Genomic DNA, 23,594 nt, shown 5'->3' with positions numbered 1-23,594 from the left:
AACTAAATATCAACCCCATCCACTGACCATCATGTTTGTTTAGCACCTTTCCTTCATTCTCTTTTTTCTTGGTTTTAGAGAGATCAAGGATAGCCTCTGTGTGTGTGAATGGAACAATAAAACAGTCCACTTTTTTATCCCCTTGTTTGAGTTACAACAGTGGTCCCCAACCTTTTTATCACCAGGGACCGGTCAACGCTTGACAATTTTACTGTGGCCCAGGGGGGGGTAGTCTTCTGCCAAGGGACGTCACTGCCGCCACCTGGGCCCCTGCTCCACTTGCTTTCCTGCCGGAGCCCCTGACTTCCCACCGCCCACTGGGGGGCGCTGCCAGCAGCAGCTGCGCAGTTCCACGCCGAAGGGGAGCCCCAGCCATGGCGGCCGCCGGAGAGCACCAAAGGTGAGCCGGTGGCAGAGTGGCAGGACAGCCCCCAAGGCAGCAGCCGGGGAGGAGGACGAGTAGGAGCTACAGACTGGTACCAGTCTGCTAACCGGGGATTGGGGACCAATGTGTTACAACACAATCATAGTAATTAAAAATATATATATTCTGGACTTGGAGGGACTTGAGGAGTTTCTGCCAGGTGACTATGATTGCCAAGGAAAACAAATGGTGGGCAGTTCTGACTTCCTGTCCCTTGGCTATCCCATGTCTATACAACTCCTGGGGGCAAACAGATGGGAGAGCAGGGCAAGGATGCCCAGTGTGGTCATTGGAAAAGATTGAGAAAATGTCCCACAGCAAAAAAAACAGGGAGCAGTATGGCATAATGGCTGGGTGAGTCCTCTGTGCAGAAGAGGTCATTACAGTTGTTCTGGACAAATTATGGTTTGTACAACCACAAGCTGCTCAAAAACCAGAACCTCTTGCCTTAGTCCCTTGTTATTAAGATGATTTAAAAATACTGCTTTAATGTTGACTGTAGTAGGACTGATGAGTTCCATCAATTTCACAGTGACATATCATATGCAGTGACAGATAGGACATAGTTTACCTTGATTTTAGTATGGCGTTTGATAACATTCTACATGATATTCTTATTGACAAGTTGATAAAATGTAGTATGGATGCTATTACTGTTAGGTGGATCAAGAACTAGTTGACAGATCATACCCAGAGGGTGTTTGTAAATGATTCGTCATCTTCTTGGAGAGGAGTGACAAGTGGAGTGTTGTTCAACATATTTTTAAATGATTTAGATGAAGGAATAGAGGGGGTGCTTATTAAATATGCATATGACACTGAACTGGAAGGGGTTATAAATACTCCAGAAGACAGAATCAGAACACAAGATGATCTTGACAGGCTAGAAAACTGGGCTAAAACAAATAAAATTAATTTCAGCAGAAAAAAACATAAAGTTCTTCATTTAGGTAGGAAAAAATCATATGCTATAGGATGGGAGAGACTTGTCTTTGCAACAGTACATGTGAAAAGGATCTGGAGGTCTTAGAAGACTGGATACTGAACATGAGTCAGCAGTATGACTCGGAATCTCAAAAGGAAAATGGGATTTGGGGCTGTATTAAAAGAAGAATAGTGTCCAAATCACATGAGGTAATGTTACCACTTTACTCCGCTCTGGTAAGACCTTACTTGGAGTACTGTGTTCAGTTTTGGGCACCACAACTAAAGAAAAATGCGGAGAAACTGGAGCATATCCAGAGGAGAGCTACAAAGAAGGGTTTGGAGACCAAGCCGTATGAGGAAAGGTTGAGGGAGTTTGGTCTGTTTAGCCTGAAGAGAAGATGACTAGGAGGTCATATAATAGACATCTTCAAATACTTGAAGAACTTTCATATAGAAGATGGAGCAGAGTTGTTTTCTGTTGCCTCAGAGGGTTGGACCAGAACCAGTGGGTTGAAATTAATTCAAAAGAATTTTCAGCTAAACATCTGGAAGAAGTTCCTGAGAGTTAGAGCAGTTTCTGCATGGAACAGGCTTCCTTCGGAGGTGGTGGGTTCTTATTCTTTGGAAGTTTTAAAGCAGAGGCTAGATAGTCATCTGACAGAAATGTTGATTGTGAGGCTGACAAATCAATTCTTAGGTCTTTCAAAATCTTATTACAATATGTAGAGTAACCAGAATGGGGTCCCAAGTATTCAAACCCATTTTCCCCATATTTCCTCAGTGATTATTCCTCTATATATGATCTCAGTTTGAAGAACGCTTAATACAAATAAAATTATAAGGTATCACATAGGCATCTGCTCCAACATTATGGGATTATTTGTTCGGAAATACAGCCTCCAAATTTCCTCTGCTCATAAATCAGCATGAACCTCCATGAACAGCTTGAAAGTTTATGACAAGTTTGTGCCAGTTGACCTTCCATGAACAAACCACAAATCAGCCCAAATTCATCAATTTTGAGAATTTGAGTTCTGTGTCAGTTTGTGTGCATCCCTAATCCAAGATTGCATAGTGGTAATCCTTTTTTTAAAGAATGTAAACGCTCATTTCTGAAGTTAACACTAACACATAATTTCTATTAAGTTTTCATCTTGCAAATATATGTAGGAGGTTACACAAACTCCCATTTTTGTCTTAGAATTTAAAAAAATACTAGGCTTAATAGTGTCTTAGATCGCTTATTTTACTAGGCACATTTCCACAAAAGTTCAGGGGAGCACTGCCCAATTTGGTGCAATAACTGAATGTGATTAATGTGTTGTTTAACCGGGCTTCCAGTTCATCAATAAAGGTGTTAAACAACATTGGAACTAACATCGATCCTTACAGCACCCCACTGGATATGTGCCCCAAACCTAGAACACAATCATTTATCAATACTGCTGGTTTATGACCCAACACAGACAAAAAAAAAACTTGAACTCTTTGTGCTCACAGTCAAAGAGGCTACAAGTAATTTTTCATGAAAGTCTTGAGGAAGAGTTATCCAATTTTAAGAAGCAGCAATTTTCCTTTACTGTTTTGTGGATTGCACCATCTTTTGTTTTTCAGCTGTGCTTTATGCCGGGTAGCACAATCATTCTAAAAGATCGGTCCTGGGTGGAAAATCATGAGTGTAAATGCCATAGACGGAGTCAAACCACTGGCCCGTCTAGCTCAGTATTTCCTATGCTTACCAGCAACAGCCCTCCAGAGTCTCAGCTAAAAAATCATGCCTCCCAGCATCTGCTGCCCAAGATAATTTGGACTGAAATTCTTCACTGTCTCTATCCCAGAGTTCCAGGCAGTATTTTTATCCCTTTTAATCATTTGGCAATCGGGCTTCACGAACTAACTTTGTATCATAATTTTATTGCATTTCATAAAGTAACATGCAAGCAACTGTGAGGCTTTTAATACCCTAGACTATTAACACCACAAAACAAAGCCCAAGTGCATATTCTTAAGCTGCCAGCTCTCATTATCTATGCCTAGCTCCCTTCACCCTATCCTCCTAGAGGGATATATGATATCAATGTTGCCTGTTATGCTAGTTTGTCAACAAAGTACCATGTAGCTCAAATCAGGTTGCATAATGTAGTGAGCTGCAATATTTCAGACTTGCAGAACATCATAAATACTGACACAGATCACAGCTTGGTACCTACGCTAAATATTTTTGCTGGATATGTCCATTCATCATATACCCTCACTTTTTTATGTGCCCTCTCTTAGAGGTTTTCTGCAGTGGTCTGTATTCTCCAGGGTTCCTTCATACTGGTTTCTGGAAGTTGACATCAAATTTGCACCTGGCTCTCCACACATGTCATCTATGAATGGCAATTCTGCAGACTGGGTTTACATCATGCCCTTCATACTTACTTCAGAGGCGTTGGCAGTCAGTCCCGCCTCCCATGCTATTTTCAGGGGCAAGGGTAGCTGGTCCTACTCGTATCCAATTTTTTTGTTTGTTTGCTCTAATTGCCAATCTCCGTCTCCCTCCCTCTCCTGTGGGAAAAGTGCCCAAACACTTCCCTTCTCCATATGCTGTGTGGCTCACCCCCCCCCCCAAGCCTTCTTGGGAACAATGCAAATTAAAAGATTGCTTGGGGAAAATGAGGCCTGCTTGCACCTTTGTTTTGTGTGCCACTTCAGGCAAGCATCCTGTCATCAATTTCCTTCTTTCTTCCTTCCCATATAGTGCATGTTATTTTTATGTTTTATAAAACAGTAATAATGCTACTATGTTGTAAGACCAGAGCCTGTTGTGGCACAGAGTGGTAAGGCAGCAGACATGCAGTCTGAAAGCTCTGCCCAAGAGGCTGGGAGTTCAGTCCCAGCAGCTGGCTCAAGGTTGACTCAGCCTTCCATCCTTCCGAGGTCGGTAAAATGAGTACCCAGCTTGCTGGGGGGTAAACGGTAATGACTGGGGAAGGCATTGGCAAACCACCCCGAATTGAGTCTGCCATGAAAACACTAATGCAGGGATAGTCAACTTGTGGTCCTCCAGATGTCCATGGACTACAATTCCCATGAGCAAATGCTGGCAGGGGCTCGTGGGAATTTAGTCTATGAACATCTGGAGGACCACAGGTTGACTACCCCTGTGCTAGAGGGCATCACCCCAAGGGTCAGACATGACCCAGTGCTTGCACAGGGGATACCTTTACCTTTACATTGTAAGACACAAAAGCTTTTTTTTTTGGGACTTTTGGAAAGCCACAGATGACTTTAATTTAAAACAAATAACTATTGTTATTTGTTTTATCTGTTATATTATTTACTGCATTTCTTATGTTGTAAACCATCCTGAGCCCCTGGGAAGGGTGGTATAAAAATTTAATAAATAACAAATCATGGCAGGTTGGGGACCTTACATGTAATTTGTTGGCTTATATGTACTGCAATTGGTGAGTCAGGGCCATTCCACACCCAATTTAAAAAGTGAGAGTCTTACCATTTGCAAATACCATATTTTTGGCATTTTGCATGACGTTGTACACATCCAACATTACATCTGCAAACTGGCATCTACATCCTCCATTTTAAAGCACTTGCAGGGAAATCCACAAAACAGGATTCCCCCTGCCATATAGAACTAGCAGGATGAGAGCAGCCAGCAAGCACAAGACAGGTAGCGAGATCTCCAGCTCCAGCGCCCACCTCCCTCTCTCTTGACCCGGAATGGGGCTCTTTTTTTTAAAAAAAACTGCCTGGAGCAATGAACAGGCAGAGCACAAAATAAACTTTTCCCCACCAGTTCGCCCATAAAGCATGACTCTTCCCCACCCACCCCCCAAAAAATCACCCCAAATCATTTTTTTAAAGCTTCAAGGCTCCAGATTGCCTGCTTTTCTCTGCCATATCATCCACTCTTCCCACTCTGGCAGGGAGAGATGGTGATGGACATGGCACCTTCTGCCCCATCCTCCCATGGCAACTGCTGTTGGGGGCTGGCTGCCAGCTCCTAGTCCCTGTTAAGGGGCTTAAGAGCCTGCAGTAGCACCCCCCCCCCATGCTCGCCATGGGGAGAGCGGGGTGGTGGTACGTGGCTTAGGAGATGATATCTTTCCCCCTATGTGGGAGATGTGGAGTGAGTGCTGGCGGCAGGGGGGCCACTGGTGCCTCCTCAAGTGCTTTTATAGTGGGGTTCCCCACACCACACACTGCCCTGCTATCCCCCTGCAATCATTAGTGGGAGGCCACTTTCTAGCCCGTTTTTAAATTGGGCTTTGTCCCCTAGTAATAAATATTTATGTTAATTAAAGAGTGGTGCATTTTGTTGAGAGCAGGACTGATTTATTCTGTTGAGCTACATTGCCAAAATATGCTTTCTCCTTACCAAATATGTTCCAAGAGTGAGAAAAAAAATGAGTTAAGCAGTTTTTGATTTAAGATTTAATATTATTTGAAGTAAATAATCAAAGGGAAAGGAGTTCACAGTTTATTTTGCTGCACTTCTTTTTACATACATACATACTAATTGCAAATGACATCTAAGGGGCAGATTTAGTTATCATTATTTTACATAACAGCAAATAGATGGAACAGATCCCCCTTTATAAAGGTAAAAGGTAAAGGTAGTCCCTGTGCAAGCACCGAGTCATGTCTGACCCTTGGGGTAACACCCTCCAGCGTTTTCTTGGCAAACTCAATACGGGGTGGTTTGCCATTCCCTTCCCCAGTCATTACCGTTTACCCCCCAGCAAGCTGAGAACTCATTTTACCGACCTCGGAAGGATGGAAGGCTGAGTCAACCTTGAGCCGGCTGCTGGGACTGAACTCCCAGCCTCACGGGAAGAGCTTCAGACTGCATGTCTGCTGCCTTACCACTCTGCGCCCCTTTATAGACCCCTATAATTATGGGATTTTTGATCTGGCCCTTTACCTGCTAAACTGGAATTCCTCTCTTTAATGTACAACTCATGTATGGATTGAGTCACATACAGGTTCAGTATGGATTGAAAAGATGACTCAGTGGTATTCTCTATCATAAATACAAGATACCCTAACATTCAGCCATTTATTATAAAATAATGATTTCCCCCCCTTTAAGGTAAGTTCGCATGCAAATGTCCAGATACAATCTATGGCAGTTAGGCACTCAAGAGCCCATTTATATCCATGGCTTTATGAACATCTGATGGTGTACTAAAGCATTTGACTGAGTACTAAAGAAGCATTCAAAGCATATTTAAAATGTTTATATGACATAAAATACACATTTATCATTCTCATGACAAGCAAAAGACTATTTTGCCTGCAAGTTTTTTCTAGTGCTGTTACTTTCCCCGGGCTGCAATTCTAAGAATTGAATAAAAAGGGGCTTGTAGAGCATTTAGGGTTGCACCCACAATTTCTCATTTTTCTTACCTGTGAAACCCTGGGGACACAAACATTCAATTTGCGGTTGCAGGTTGGATGGGCTTATGTCGACACAAGTAGCTCCATTGTGGCAATGGTCTGAGTACATTAAACAGGCATTTTCTATAAACTGGCAAAATTCTCCTATCCATCCAGGAGCACAGAGGCACTGGAAAGAAGAAACAAAATGTATTGCAGAAGGGTTTAATGCATCTGACATTATCATGCAAAATAGCAGCCTCATTAATTGATCTATAGTGTCTGTAGTCAATTAATAAATGTTGCTTGTGCCCTGGCATAGAAAACTGCTGACTGGTTTGTTGGTGATAGACAAAATAATAGCTGGCAAAGTGATTTAGGGTTGAACCTAAATTTAAAAAAAATCAAAAACATGGCTCTGTCTTCTATGACTTTAATTCTGTGCTGGGAGGTGTATTCTGCAGCCCTGGAGTTACTCACGACATATCCAGAAAACTTTGCATGCAGCAGAACAGCAGATATCACCACATTTTATCAATAAGTGTAAGCATGGTAACCAAACCCATAAATGACTCTTCATCTGATCCTAGGCATTTCCTGTTGAGCTGGACCAATGTTTGTCAAAGTGCTCCAAAGAGCCTAACACAAGAGGAATGTATCCCATAGTAGTGCTTAGAGAGAAGCATGCATGAAACAAAGGTATAGAATCCTAACCATGCATTCCAGCTTAAGGGATTTCAGTGAAATGTGGAGACAATAACCCACTGTTTGTTGCTGACCTTTAATAAGCTCACCTTTTTTTAAAATTTCTTTCAGCAACTCTTCCTAAGGCAATGAAGGACCTTGCAAAGACCAGTATATCCCTGTGATCACTTTAAGTTCTCTCCTATTCACAGTTTCTTACAGAAACATACCAGCTGTTTTGTATTTGAAGAGACGTAATCAAGGTTTGAATACATTAGGCTCATAAAGAGCAGCTGCGAATAAGCAAAGGCTGCAGTTAATGCCATGGGAGGAGAGGGCCAAGAATGACATGGTAGCGTCTGACCCTGGGGGAGTGTGCGCTGGCTGGTGCACATGGTGTGGCATGAGGGGTGGGCTCACAAGCGCCTATTTAAGGCACCTCATACAGAAGCCTGGCCTCTCTGCCACAGTCCACTGACAAGACAGCTTCCCAAACGCCCACCCTGTATTAAGTTTCCTGTTTAAGTGGCTACTGTTTTTCTCACAGCTGTGATATAAAAGGGCATGAGGGAGAGCTTTTGGTCCAGGGACCAGTTTGCCTACTGGTGTGTGGGGTTTCATTAAGAGACCGGCTTAACACTGGGTGTGGCCTTACCCAGCTGGGAAGGCCAGGGGCCCAGAGCCAGGAGGATGACATGGTCAGATGAGGTGGATGCCCGGAGACCATTGTACAGGCCTCCTCCCCAGGGAAGGTCTCTGGGGGCAAGGGGCCTGCCCTCCCAGCTGGTGCCCCTGGAGCCCACGACTGCAGCCCAACAGCAGCGGGCGTTTTTCTCTTCCATGCCAGGCCAACCCTCAATCACTGGCTGGCGTTTATTAAAGTTGTGGCCTCCTTACTGCCAAAGAACTGAGTTGTGTCTTGATTGGCCCTATGCCACCCTGCCAGTCAATAACCAATTCTCCACATTTTATTACGAAGCACTTTCTCTGCCATTTACAATTAAAAATTTTAAAAATGTTGTAAACATTGGATTTTTTTCTCATTTTAGAAATGTGAAGTCTGTTCTGAAATCACTTCTACTTTGATCGAACAAAAACTCAAAAAGTGGGGCACAGGAAGGGAGGTTCCGCAGGGTGTCAGGATTTCACTCTCCCGATGCACAGGGGGAAACATCATCTTTCCAACCCACCTTTGCCTATCCTCTGGCTACAGCACCAACCTGCAGCGGGTAACATTAAAACACACACACACTGCAAGGGCCAACATTACAAAAGAGTGCATAGAGCACTGCCATGTTTTATAACATGATGAAAGAGAAATCAGCCCCCCAAAGTTAAGATTGGCCAAAAAAAATCATCCACATGGAAAGTGAGAGAAAACACTAGTGCTTTATAATTAAGTGATGGTTTCACATAACTATATCCACAATATATATATATATATATCAAAGCCCCAGTGATCCTTTTTCTATTGCCAAATGTCTTGGGAAAGGGAGGTGGTTCCAGAGTAGAATGCCTATTCCATTCCCAGCATATCCAATTAGAAGGGTGAAGCAATAGATGATATGAAAGACTGCAGTTTGAGATCTTGAGAGCCTCTGCCAGTCAGAACAGACCATATAGATCTAGGCAGAACAATTCCTTGAATCTATATAACACAGCTTCATGTGTCTTGAAATAAGGCAATTTGAATTGATAAAAGGATGGAAGAAAATGGGAGGCGCTTACATTTTCTGTAGTCACTTGCTTTTATTCCACTTTTGCCCCATTACCTTTGATATTTGTATTAACTTAAACCCTTCTGATGAACTGGAATGGTAAGGTACCCTGGTTGAGGGAAAACAGCTACGGATAGTTGCATGGGAAGGTAAATTACAAAGTAAACGTTCAATATTCCTTTCCCTGTACATCATCCCCTTTTGAGAGTACTTTGCAAGGGAGAAGTATATCTGTACTGGAAAAAGGGGTTTGGAGCCCAGGGCTGAATCTGCACTAACTTTGTTTATTCCTGTTGAATTCAGATCAATTTGAACTCAGGTCTTCCTCATTACTTTCCCCCGACTTGAAGCAGACAGTGCTCTGCACTTGATCCTGGGAGCTGAGAGGGGGAGGGCAGAGGAAGTCCAGCTGGCATGTTTTATTCCTCCTCTTTTGACTGCCGGTGGAGAAGCAGCATGAGCCTCTTTCTGTAACAAGCACGGGGGGAGGGGGAGGGGAAAAGGGGGGAGGGAGCCATGCAGCAAGCCAGCCAGCCAGCAGCCTCTCAGAGAACAAGGCAAATCTCTGCTGGAGCACAGATTCCAGATGGAAACAAAGAGAAAAAATAAATCTTGGGAGGAAAGTTTTGCAAGCAGGAAGCATTTGAACTGACGCCCTGGCCAATCATGGCTTTTGTACATGAGAATCAGCAGCAAGTTAGTTCGGAGAAGAGCAGAGATCTGCATCTTTAGTCATGCAATTTTTCAAATATCAAGGTTTAAAACCACTCCAGGATATTGCGAGGGAAAGGTAGGGTCACTCAGAATCAATCCTGCTTGTTGCAGATGAAAAATTTAAATAGCCCAAAATCAAAATGGAAATTGCATTCCGTGGAGATCAGGGGTAGTCAACCTGTGGTCCTCCAGATGTTCATGGACTACAATTCCCATGAGCCCCTGCCAGCAAACACTGGTGTAGATGGCAGGGACTGAATCGACCTGGGATTGTAATAAAAGCTCCGTGCAGAGTCAGCCCAGGTCTGATTAGTAGACCACAGATATTTAGACAGACCACAGGCCAGACCAGATTAGCAGATAGCTGATGTGTACATAAGCTTGTGTTAGTTTGAATGTTTAGCAAACATGCATGGAATATGTTTTTGAAAGAGAGGCCATGACAATGGGAGGTGGTATAAAGCAGGGCTGGGCTAACTGAAAGGATAGGAAAGGGACTGACTGAGAAGTACTGAAGGTGGTGCTCTCTGTTTTACAAGTCCTGGATCCAAAAAAGACAGAAAAAACAGAGCTGAAATGCTATCTGGGAAGAACAGAATCATCTTCCCTGGGAAAACTGCAGTGGCTGGGAAGAGCTGGAGAACAGGAATTGCTGACAGCTGAATGCCTTGTTGACTGTACTGAAATCAGCACCGTAGGGCAGAGCTGCCCCACTTTGCCTTGCCCAGAGGACAGGTGAATTGCTCGTACAGTAAGGAAGAAACTTAGATGTAAGGCCTTCTTGACACCTGGACTCTGCTCCAGGCTTAGCTGTAGAAAGAACATACAGTACTGTCTGTGCCTTCAACAAAGTGGATTGAGTAAGACTCTGCTATAGGACAATGGTTAGTGAACCAGTATTGAGATCTTTGGGAACGGTTTCCACGGATGCTTTCTGTTTCATTTAAATAAACTGGATTAACATTTTGAGTTTATGAACATTGCCCTAGACTTTGAACTTGGAATTGATAGGGCTTTGTAAATTCACACACAGCAATCTGAAGCTTGCTGCTGGGTGGCCTCTGAGAGGCAAGAGGCATCGGAACCAACATATCTCCAGCAAAACATACTCAAGGGGAAATAAAATAAAAGATAAGAAGCATTCTTTAAAACTGCGGCAACCATTATCCTCAACAGGCCTGGGCATTTCCAGTTTTACAGCTGCTGAAAAGCATAGTGAAGTTCATCAATAGCCTGCTCTGTGGCAATAATTGGTAAATCAATATTAACTGGTAGAAGTTAACACAGCGGGACTCTGTGAAACAGAAAGATCTTTCAGATTTATCCTCTGTTTATCAAGAAGTTTGTCTGTCTAATCAAGTCTTTGTTTTCCCTCTGGTTTCTAAAACTAAGGCTGGTTCAAAGGAACAGACATTTAATTTTCTTAGAAGCAACAGAGAGTATGTTTTAAATCCTTGCTTCCTTTTCAGTACATTTGCTCGTAGCCGTGGCAACCATGAGGAATGTTCTTTATCAAGGACTATACATGACAGTATTGGGCTATTAGTCATACCCATCTCAGATAAGCTTTTTACTCTAGTCTGCTGATGACTTGGCTAGTGGGTCATCGACTTCATACTTCAATTATTTTATTAACAATTAACTAACACTACTAGTCATGCTACTTTCCCCCACCTATGGCATAATTAATGCTTAGTTTCATAATGATAACTGTTTTCTAAAAAAATGTCATTCTTGTCCAACTATCTACTTATTCTGGAAAGCCTGAGATTAAAACAACTGCAGGTAATACTAAAATGTATGACATGTTCCCTTTGTTCATTAATATTAGTCCATACGGCTATGAATGCACATAGTGTATTGTTATATTTATAAAACATGTTGTATTGGTTGCATCTGAACACAGGAATCATCTGGATGAAAGAATGAAATGAGATTAGGAACAAAGGGAAACCTGAAGCTAAAAGGAGGAGGAAAGCATAACTGGGCAGCATTTGTAAATGGCAGAGAAAGACATCCTTAAAGTTGGCAGATTAAGGCAAGTGCAGCTGCCTATAGCCCCTGATAAAGATGCCACATCAGGGACTGACACAGAAAGAAAGAGCCGGGATCACTGAATCCTTGGCTGTGTATGCTGTGTTTCCGCACAATACTCATTCTCAGCAAAACACCAATAATTTGGGCCAAGTCCTTTAATCCTCTTCTTCATGCTTCTCCCACTTTGTCTGACTGACATTATTTGTCTGTCCCCAAGCCTGTCATGTTGCTTTCCAAGCATCTTTCGTATCCTGCTATTCTGTTCCCTCAGGCAAAGGAACCCAACCTTCTGTGTGCCAGTGCATTTCGCCCAATCAGTTCAGAAAGTTTCATCCTAGCCTTATTCTGTGCACCGGGAGAGGGCATATGCTTTGAGGCTTTTTTATACTGATCATGATATTGTATTTTTTGCTATGATTGCCACGTCAAAACATGTTTGTCTTATGGCACGTGATTTGCTTTTTGTCTGGAGTTGTTTTCTTTTTGTGGAAAACATTCACTGTAGATTCTAAAGTTTTTGTTTCCTGATATTGGTTTAGTTTTCACTTTGATGTCAGCATTTCTTTTTACTGTGAATGCTTTGCATTCACTTGGATGACTTAAACCACTTATGTATTCTAATCTTTATACTGTATTAATTTTACTGCCTGATGCAAATGAGCTTGGCAACTAAGCAGTTGAAAAGAGATCAAAAACTGCATCCTTGCTTTGCTACTCTTGCAAGGATATGTCTCATAGATAAAATGTAATCAACCAACTTTATATATAAAGTTGCCAGTTGTATGTATGTATAAACCACCAGATATGTCTTGTCCACTTTTATGTGAATGACAAGATAAGATAAGAATATTTATTATTAATTTGCTGTCATACCCGGGAGGATAAATTCTCCTTACAGTTCACAGAAATGCAAAGATGAGATTTACACCAACCATTTCAGTGTACCCTGAATGTATTAAATCTAGGCACAGCTAAAAATCTATATGGGAGCAATTGTGAGAAAGTAGGAGTTTGCAAATGGAAAGTATTTATGTACTTTTCTCTTTCCAAAGGTTTAAAGCAAAATAAAACCAAGTTGCTTTTAAAACCATTATTGATGAACTTTTCATGGACCCTGATTTGATTTTTGGTTTAAGTTTCTTAAATGTCTATCTATATTTCTAACTTCCTTTTGGTAAAAATTGCTACCATTCATTTAGAAGTCTGCTAGCCCAATGAATATTATGACCTAAATGTGGTTTTCATCTAAGAAGGTTTATGGCACTGGTCCACAGAGTAGCTGTTCATTTTTTACTAAGATAAAACAGTCATTCAGTTATTTGATAAAATTTGAAACAGAATCCCAGCAGAGAATAATAAAAAATCCATATTACCAGAGTTAATATTTCTTGCATTATTGACTTAAGTATACAACAAGTACATAAATGCCTTGCTTTTTCATGACTCTCAGAAAGGCTTTGCTTGGCTGGAGTTTTCAGACTGTGAACTGCAGAATATATTTACCATATTAAATTACTTACACGGAATCCTTCAATTATACTGAGACACAATCCTTCATTCAGACAGTTGATGCTGAGCAGCCCACAGTAGTCAATTACTTCTGCACAGTTCTTTCCAGTGTATCCTGGCATGCAGCTGTAAATACACAGCAGATTTCAGAAGACTGAAATTTTGAAATATTAATCCCACTGAACTGGCTTCCATAGATCCACCAAAGCACGTTCTTCTAGCAACAATACAGTTCTTATTAACTATGCAAAACTGTAGTAGAAGAAAAGTAGGCATTTTCTACCAGACAATCAAAGCTCCATGAAGTTCCTGCTAGTAAAGAATGATGGGCTTCATCTTTTATTGATTAAAGTTCCTTTAATCTGTGTTAAATATACCTTTCCAGAAACAAAAGCTTAAAATCAACCTTGAGCTAAACAAATATTTAACAACATACTTTCTATAAAGGGATTGGAATAGGGCTGTGGGCTCTGGTGCACTTCGGCCACTTTAGCGAGCACCACATCCCAAGGCGGCCAGCACCACGGCACGGAGGGGAGGGGTGGCACTGGTGGCGGTGTGCCAGCCGGTGCCCACACACAGGTACAGAGCTCTGCACCTGTGTGTGGGTGCCGGCTGGTGTGCTGGCATTGCCCCTCCCCTCCATGCCACGATGCTGACCGCCTCAGGCTGCGGTGCTTGCCAAAGTGGCCGAAGCACACCAGAGCATACAACCCTAATTGGAAGTTCTCAGATGGTTCCATTACTGAGAAATGACAAGAAATGATGACAAGTTATATTTGCACAGATAGCTGATGATTATTACTGTGTAACAGCTAAGCTAAAGGTATTCAATAATGATACATACTATCTTGAGAAAACTATGGTGAGGGCTGCTGTGAATCGCTTTGCTGGTATTTTATTTGCTTCATTATAATTATGGGGTTTCTTTTAAGGGAAAGAATAGTTGCAGTCTAGCAGCTCTTGAGTCCCAGTTTATGAAAATTACGTAAGTTGTTACGTAGTCTTATTTGGACACACAACGAGCACTTACTATTAGAAAACTGAGTTCATTTCTTTCTAATGGCTGATTTCAAGCATTCTGCAATTTTACATTAAAATGTGGGGTTTAAGGAAGGCAGTTGACATGGTTGACACAAACAGCAGTACATATCTTGCTTAAATGATTTGGGCAAACAGAACCAAAATTTCCTAGCAATTTTTTTTTTTTTTTGCAGAAATCTACTCCTCCTTGTACTTCATACATGCATACATGTTAGAATGGGATACTATCTAGTGGGATACGGTCTAAAACTAAACATGTCATAACTAACGGCCAACAGCAGCGAAACCAACATAGAGGCCATGCAATATAGTTTTGTTTTGCTTCTTAAAGCAGATCAATAAAACCTGGACTAGAGAGCTCTTGAAATAAACTCTTCTTATTGCCAGTTCTTTGAGTTCTTTAATGTAAGATATACATTTGGAGTGAAGAGAGTAACTGTCAGAGTTCAGGAGGACTGGAACTACATGCCAACTCTAGACATACAATACAGAAGGAAGATCATAGTTTCTGCCTAGTATTATACTGAGAAATCTCTTGCCTAATAATCCACTGAAGTTTATAAATTAATCATAAATCACGTGTGTTTTTCGGTATAACAGTACCCATTATTTTTTTAGGAATAGGTTGAAGATCTATTCTCACCATAAACTAGGGGAGAACTATGGATTCTGGTGGGAGTAAAAGCATATCTGAAACTGTTCCCTGACCACTGCTTTCAAGGGGACATTTCCAGGTTCAGGAAAGGGTGAAGAGTATTACCAGCTTGCCCTCTCTAGCTGGTATGTTATTTTTTATGCCATTTTCACACAATTGGCACAGACAACAATTTTTAACTGCAATCTTTTTATTGAGTTTTGTTCTAATCTGGGAGCCGGGTTTGATTCTCCACTCCTCCCCTGCATGCAGCCAGCTGGGTGACCTTGGGTTTACCACAACACTGATAAAGCTATTCTAACCAAACAGTAATATCAGGGCTCTCTCAGCCTCACCTACCTCACAGGGAGAGAGGAAAGGGAAGGCAAATGTAAGCTGCTTTGAGACTCCTTAGGGCAGGGGTAGTCAACCTGTGGTCCTCCAGTTGTCCATGGACTACAATTCCCATGAACCCCTGCCAGCGTTTAACTACACCTGTCTTAGGGGAAAGTGGCATATAAGAACCAACTCTTCTTCATGTGGTTGAGAGAAATCATAGATTCACCCAAATGTGAAGAAACTATAAAAGAAGCTTGAACTTTTTAAATGAAACAGAGTTATAATGATATTTAGTAGCATCCGTCACAGCATCAGACATTAGTCAGACCCATGTGTCTTTACACATAGGTAGTTCTCTCTCCTAGGACCCCAGATGGCACTTTACTGCACATCATTGTGGTTTTGGATAAGTCAGCCTCAGAGCATTTTCCTCCACTATCTGCAATAATTGGGGGACTTGAGTTTCCACATAGCCAAACAACATGAAAGCTAATAGACATTCAGAAAGTTGTTGGCCAAGAAGGTTTAAAGTATTAATAATCTGTGCCAAAAAGCCTTTTCTACTTTGTGATACTTTAATACTTTAGAAAATATAGGAATCAGCAGTGGATAGAAAAATTGCTATAAACCATTGTGATTAATATAGCAAGCCCGTAACTATCTGTATTACCCCTTAAGTTTTGACATTTGAGGAGGAAAATGCTATATTAGATTTTTACCACACAGCTGTATGTGATATAAAGACCAAAAGGATGAAATTAGTGTACAAAGTAGTCATATATCACAACTGAAGTGAAGAAAATTAAATTGAATCTGTTTGGCTCTATGTTTAGAATTGAAAGCAACCATTCTCAAACAAAAAGAAAGAATCGGTTCATAGCTACCATGAATATAGATTGAAAATATCTTCAGAATGAGCAGAGGTAAGTGATAAACTACAGCTAGAACCAGATAGATAGGAAAAATGGTAAGTATAATTGGTCCGGGGGGGGGGGGAGCAAAAACCATGATGCAAAACAGTATAACATCTGCTAGACGGCATGATAGCAATGCTGTGGAAAGGTAAGCCATCTTTAGGAACATGTTTTATGGTTCCATGCATGACAATGAAAATGGAGCACTTAACATAGATGTGGCTTGATACTGAAAGATATATCAATATCACATGGGTCCTGTAAACATTTTCTCTCCAGGTAGGAATGTACAGAAGTGGAGACAAGGACCCAAGGTTTTTACTCACATCTTATGGCACATTGTGAAGAGGAGTGGTTGGATATCTAATAATGACATGAGGAATACACAGGAGGCTGGATTCAATCTTTCTCCAACAAGAGGTTCAAGAGATTTAACAGGTTTTTCCCCCAGCCCATCTCCCCCCACATCGGTTTTTCACTTGAAAAAGCTGTTTTTGTACCTTGTGTTTTAATACCCAAAAGAGTCTCAAAGGCCCATTATGCACGGACTGTACTGCCCACGTTGGCGGCGGCAGCACTTCGTGGGAAAATCCCCGATAATGCTCGCTGCCACTGCCAGCGCAGGCACCTCCCGGACCAGGGCTATGGAAGGCCCGCATTAAGCAAACGTAGCTTCCTGGGTAAGCCGGGGCTGTGGTGGGCCAGCCCTGTGCATAATCGCCAGCACCAGGCCTGTTGGCCCGCCCGTCCAGCCCCAACCCTATGGTGTCCCTTAAGGGACACCGCATATCCCTGCGGGCTCCGTGGAGTCACGGAGCTGGCAGGGGCGACCCCCTGGCCCCACCAGTGTGTATAGAGGGGGCCTGGCTCTTCCCCACCTCTCCCACCCCCGCTGCTTCACTTACCTCAGCTGGCAGTGATCTGGCCCTCCTGACCCCGGCATACAGCGCATGCACGCTATGCCAGGGCAACCCAGCATGCCCTGCTCCCATGCGTATATGGGAAATGGTGGGGCATCGTGCAATAGCACGGCGCCAGCGTGGGGAAGCTGCCACCGTGCATAAAGGGTCAAAATGACTTACAATCACTTATCCTTCCTCTCAGCACAAAAGTCACACTGTGAAGTAGGTGAGACAGAGAGACTTCTGAGAGGTGTGACTCACCCAAGGTCACCCAGGTGGCTGCATGTAGAAGAGTCGGGAATCAAATTTGGTTTTCCAGATTAGAGACTGCCACTCTTAACCACTACACTAAGCTGGCTTGCCATGCAATGTCTCAGAGGAAGGTATATTATTGATCTGATTTTAAACTTGGTTGCCATCCAGCCGTCAAGAATATAAGAATAGTAGATCAGTAATGCACTGGAGTTTCTCCAGAAACAAGACTGGCAAACCTTCATAATCTTGGGAGAAATACGGATGGGGAAATTTTCATAAGCATCTTGTAATAAATATGGATTTCAGTACAGATGACATTTGTTAATATATTTAAAAGAAAACAACTGCGCTGGGGAGAACTTATTCTTTTTCTGTCTCTCTTTTTCTTTGTTCTAAAATACATCATTCTTCATTTGGGTAGAGTTATAATAATCCCCAGAAGAGTTATTTTAAACCTCAAACCATTTAAACTGCAGTCATAAAGAAATGTGCTATGAAGTGGCATTCTGAACCTGCCAACGAATATTTAAGCAATAATAAATGTCATTGAAGCAACTTCCTGACTGTTAAAAACAAGCTTTAAGAATGCCTGAGGCAAAAGCACTGGCAGTTTCAACAAACCCTTCAAGAAATGCCCAGACCCAACGTACTCTGAAAATGATTACTTCTGGCCTGCTCCAAATGAAGTCCAAAGCTGGTTTTTCTTTCTTTTTTTTTAAGAAGAAAGACCTTCCAAACTAGTCAAGCCCAAAAAACAACACCGTGCTTATTATGTCAAAGAAATAAAACCTCACTGGAGGATGTGAACTACTAAGTTGGCCATGGGGGTACCCCGCAAGTTGTATCTGATTTATGGTGACCCTGTAGGGTTTTCAAGGCAAGAGAGATTCAAGGCCATTCCGCACCCGATAAATATAGTGAAATACCTTCTGCAGACACCATATTTTTGGTGTTTTGCATGATGTCGCCAACATCTAGAGTCCAAGCAGCAAACCGGCAGCTACATCCTCCATTTTAAAGTGCTAGCTGGGGAACTGCATAAAGTGGATTCCCCAACCTAAAAAGTGCAAGCTAGAGGGGAGCAACCAGCAAGCCACACACTAAGGAAATGCGTGGAGCTGAAGAAGTCCTATCTTTGCCTCCAGTTCCCCCCCCCTCGCACCTGCCTCCCTTCTCTCGGGGATGTTTTTTTTTTTTTTTTTAAGTAAACTGCCTAAAGCAACGAATAGGCATTAAATTGTTCAGGCAAAACAACTCCCCCCCAGGTTAAAACACAAAACATGCTTCTCTAAAGTCTCCCCCCCCCCAAAAAAAACCTCAGGCTCAAGATTAATTTTTAAAAGATTCAAGGGTCATGATTCCAAAAGGGGCGGCATTAAAAAAAAAACACTATGCATCTATGATCAGATACACGGGAGTCTCAACGGTAAAATAGTTGGCACTGTGGGCCCTTTAAAATAGCGGTCCCCAACCTTTCTCAGGTCAGGGACCGCCTCCGGAGTGAGGGAAGAGCCGACGGCCCGGGTGCTGCAAAAACGCGCACGCGCAATTGCCACGCATGCATGTTTTCGCCACCAGGTGCGCTAACGCACACGCGCGGCAACTGCGCGTGTGCATTTTTGCCACTAGGGGCGCTAACGCGCATGCGCGGCAACTGCACACATGCGAGTTTGCGTCACCGCCATGCCAACGGCTGCGCCTGCCTCTTCCCTTCCTTCTTGCTGCCGGCAGGGGAAGGCAGGCGTGGCTGGCGGCGGCCCGGTACCGTGGCTTTGTGGCCTGCCACCGGGCCGCAGACCGGGGGTTGATGACCCCTGCTTTAAAACATGGAGAATGATTATTGGCTGCCTGGCTTCATTGACAGGCGGAGGAAAGTCATGTGTAAATTGCGTTGCTCTCTTCCGCCATTTCAAGCAGGCATGCAGAGTGCTAAGAAGCACAAGAAGGCAGCATAGAGGCAGAAGGTGAGGAATGGCCGGAGGCACGTTATTTTTTAGCGTTATGCCATTTCGCTGGCGTAAAGCTATTTTTTTCAATGTGCAGAAGTGCCCTCAGAGATGATTTGCCAACGCTTGCCTTCCAAATTCTTTTTAAGATAGCTTTAAAAAATGCTAATCATGTAAACTAGACTTTATAATTAGTACTACAAATCTTATGTTATCCACATTTTACACATAGAGAGAAATATTCTTTGATACTGATTTTGAAACACAAAAACTATGAACATGACTTAAGAAGAAGGCTATTCACCAAGATATTTTGCCTTCTTTCCTTTCTCCAGAAATCCATGAAGCTTGAGGTCACAAAGCATGGGTAGGCAAAATACCTGAAGGACTGCCGTAAGAAACTGAACTGTGCTATTTCTTTTCTATCATGATGCCTCTACTGGTACAAGATGTTCCACTGCATGAGACTGAGATGCAGGCAATTACACGCTGCTTTCCTGTCTCATCACTGCAGCCATGTAGGCAGAGTGGCTTTGCCCCATATACAGCCCCCATAACTCTAAGTAGCAGCTTTCCTGTGATACTGGGGAGAGAGTTGGAAAATTCTCAAGCACCTTCTGTAAGAATTTCACTGGATCTAATCCTAGTCTCTTCCTTCTTACTCATGATTAAAAAGGAGAACAGTATAAATCAGGATACTGATATTCCCTCATGGGATTCCCTAGCCTGTGTTTCCCTTGCAGGAGAGACTTGGCATATAGGAAATTAGTGCTTTATATTTTACCAGTTTCCCCTCGTGAAGGTATCTTTTCCCAGCTACTTCCCCCCTCTCCAAACTGGCATCTGAAGGCTTAGAGAAGAAAAAATAAGTGGTTGGAAGGCAAAGCGTCAGGGGGAAATCTGCAGGTGCTGAAAGAATTAAATATACCATTTCCTCCTTTCCCAAGTTTTTAAAATATGCTGCCCACATTCTAATCAACACAGCAAATGTAGGTCTGAGAATACATGTCTGTGAAGATATGTGTAATTCTTACCTGTGTCAACTCAACAAGATGTTTTAGAAACGCAGTAGTCCATTAGATTGCCATTGTCCCCCAAGTGCTATTTCTCCATATATATTATGCATATTTCAAATTGGGTTTCTTTTCAGACTACGGGACTGTATCCAACACATCCATTAAATACCTGAACTTTGTAAGTTCACTCCTAATGTGTTGTCATTCCTTTTACGTACCACAGCTTTTAATATTCCAGTTTTATGTATACTCTAAAAATTTGAGTTTGTTTACCGCACTTGAAAAATGCTCCACAGAATCCACTTTAAGGCAGCTAAATAAAAGTCAAGCAAGTGTGAAGAGTACAAATTGTACTTCTTAATGGAGTGAGAAAAAAGTCCATAAATCTATATAAAATGGAGTAGAATTAGGTATCCACATACCTGGGCTACTTCTCTCATTTGCAAAAGTGAAAAAAGAAAAGAAATAAAAAGCACAGACCTATTTTTAGCGTTCTGATTGATGGATACAACCCAGAATTATTCTAATAGGTCTATGAATTAAAAATGAACACAATGGTTTCGCTCTTTTCAAAGTTGTTGCCAAACACACACTGATCAGAAGTCTTGCCTTTTCAACCTGCTTCACTTGTATCTAGCATCAGGGTAATATATATTTTATGCTACAGAATTCGTGATGAAACAATTTAAAATTCCTCTAAGGCTTCCTTTCTCCCCCCACAAAAAAGTTTGACTTCCTAGATAGACCACATCAATCTGAAGCTGGAGCACATTGTTAAAAATGAAACCCTTATTATTCCTGTACTCCCTCTGAATCTGGCAACTTTTTGCAAGGAAAGTTTTGAAACAGTCTTACCTGCAGTGATAGCTCTCCACACCTACTATGCAAGTGCCATTATTGAGGCAGGGGGATGGCTCACAAATGGTCACTATCTTTTCACAGAATTTACCTGTGAACATTGGCAGGCATGTGCACACCACATCCTTCAAAAAAAGAGAGAATTCCATCATGAAGGTTGTTCACATTCAGAAATTACCACTGCTCGTACTTGCACTCTAGTAAATCTCTGAGGGCTGATCTGTGCAACATCATTATACCCATACAGTTGCAGTGAAAACAGGGGAGACCAAAAAGTTTCTGGCTGCTCAGAAATAGAAGTTTCTCAACACTACTCCCCACCAGAAGGAACTTCATGTTCAGTGAAACTATGATGTTTCCCACAGTCCTACTATATATACTTTGTAGAGTAGTAACCATTCTTCTTAAAATAATATGTATTCGGTTATACACACACAATGTTAAAAGAACATACATGATAGGTACGAGGTATATCCCTATTCGGGCTCAGTGGCGGAAGTGGAGCATGGGAAGGATCAATTTTGGGGAGGCCAAGCTTGTGCGCTGTCCTCCCCTAGATTGGGGGGGGGGCTTAAGGGGCTGTGTGGATGCAGAGCCTGATTGAAGGCTAGCATTTCCGGGGGGCAGGAGAACCCAACAGAGGCTGGTGCCCAGAGGGGTCACTCCATGGTGCTTCCCCCCCTGTTTCAGCCTGCCATTATGTCCAGGTTTTGGGGCTGGATAGCCAAGGCAACCCGTTGAGGGGCAGGCTGTGGTGGGCTTCCTTGTGGTAGGGCAACCACAAGATGGCATGATTTTCTTCCCATGCTTGCCATGCTCAATGTTGAATAAAGGCTGTGGCCAAATATTTTATGCCAAATTATGGTTGTCAGTGTCCTCATTAGGTGGTCAATTATCCCCCTGCAAGGCAATATGTATTCAGTTATACACACACAATGTTAAAAGAACATACATGATAGGTACAAGGCCAACATGTCAACCTGAACCATAAAATTAACAGCTCTATTTCTGCACAACCGTCAACCACAATGAGTCTAATCTGGAAATGTATTTTGCAGATAGGCTGTTAGTTTAACAAATGTGTAAGTTTTTTCTACTTTTCTCAGCTTTTTGGTGTGTTTCCATTTGCTAGGAAAGACAGTAAGATCTCTGGTTTATAGAGAATCTGCCTATCCTGTCTGATAGATATATCTTCTATCATGTATTTCCAATAATTTGTTGGCCATTTACACATTCACCATATGTGGGAAGAGCTGCCTTCTCTACATTACAAAACCAGCACTTACTATTTCTAGTTCTGTACATCTTTCTTAATTTGAATGGGGTTAGATGTCACTGATAAATAATTTTCATTAGTTTTCTGGGCCTCAACTGGAGGTTGACAATTTTACTCCTCTTATTCATTTGTGGTTGGCTGCAATTATTGATTGAGTTCAATATGCATTTACATTAGGTAATATCATATAATGTTATGAATGTCAATAAATTTCTCACATTTTGTAATTTGACTCAAACTCAACTGGTTTGACTCAGTTCTTATCAACCAAGGGAAGAAATTACAACTGTCATTTAAAACAGGGGACAAAATTATTATATTCCTCTTAAATATGAACAATATAAGAAAAATAAATATTAGTATTGATGTCTGTTGTTTAGGGCTTTGGGCATTAAGTAATTTGTTTTCCCTCTGTTGTCTAAGTAGCCTCCCAATAGGCATCTGACCTTGACTGTTTCCACACGGAGGACTCACCCAGCCATTATGCTGTGCTTTCCCCTGTTTTTTTGCCTTAGGATGGCTCTCCCAATCTTTTCCCATGTCTGCATGGGGGTCCTTGCCCCGCTTCCCTCCTTGTTTGCCCCTATATTTATGTCCGTATGCAATAGCTGAGGGACAAGAATTGAAGACTTTCCACCATATTCTTCACTTGTCAATGATATGGCAAAAATTCCCACTGATCTTCCAGCATTTGAGCCCCCCCCCCCCCCAAGTTCAAAATCTCTTTTACAAAAATTACCAAAATCATGTTATAATGAAAAAAGTTAAGAACACAAACAAGGGGATACAAAAAGGTGGGCTGTTTTATCACACAATTTCCCTCACATAAAAATGCAGACTGTCCCTGATCTCACTAAAACCAAATATGAAGTTGAATTTTAAAGAAAAAGGAGAACGAAGGAAAGGTGCTGACCAAACATGGCGGTGGGGTTTTTTTTTTGCTATTTTGTTATATTGGAATTGTGTTGTAACACTATCAGGCTTTTTTTTTTTTAAGGACAGGGATGGTTGT

General features: G+C 42.1%; 1 protein-coding gene across 1 annotated transcript in view; it reads right to left on the bottom strand.

The window, feature by feature from the left end:
- The window catches only part of LOC143825613 (protein eyes shut homolog), a 392,680-nt gene that overhangs the window by 186,460 nt on the left and 182,626 nt on the right, over window positions 1-23,594 (bottom strand). The window contains exons 5-7 of the mRNA XM_077313795.1: window positions 21,304-21,431; window positions 13,410-13,524; window positions 6,767-6,926 (exon numbers count right to left, since the gene is read on the bottom strand). Coding sequence (XP_077169910.1) covers window positions 6,767-6,926; window positions 13,410-13,524; window positions 21,304-21,431 — 403 coding nt within the window. The remainder of the gene's footprint in view (window positions 1-6,766; window positions 6,927-13,409; window positions 13,525-21,303; window positions 21,432-23,594) is intronic.

Source organism: Paroedura picta, chromosome 1 (genome assembly GCF_049243985.1).
Source record: "Paroedura picta isolate Pp20150507F chromosome 1, Ppicta_v3.0, whole genome shotgun sequence".
In the NCBI taxonomy this organism is placed as follows: domain Eukaryota; kingdom Metazoa; phylum Chordata; class Lepidosauria; order Squamata; family Gekkonidae; genus Paroedura; species Paroedura picta.
Note: the sequence above shows the minus strand (reverse complement) of the source record. Positions and strands in the feature narration are given on the sequence as shown.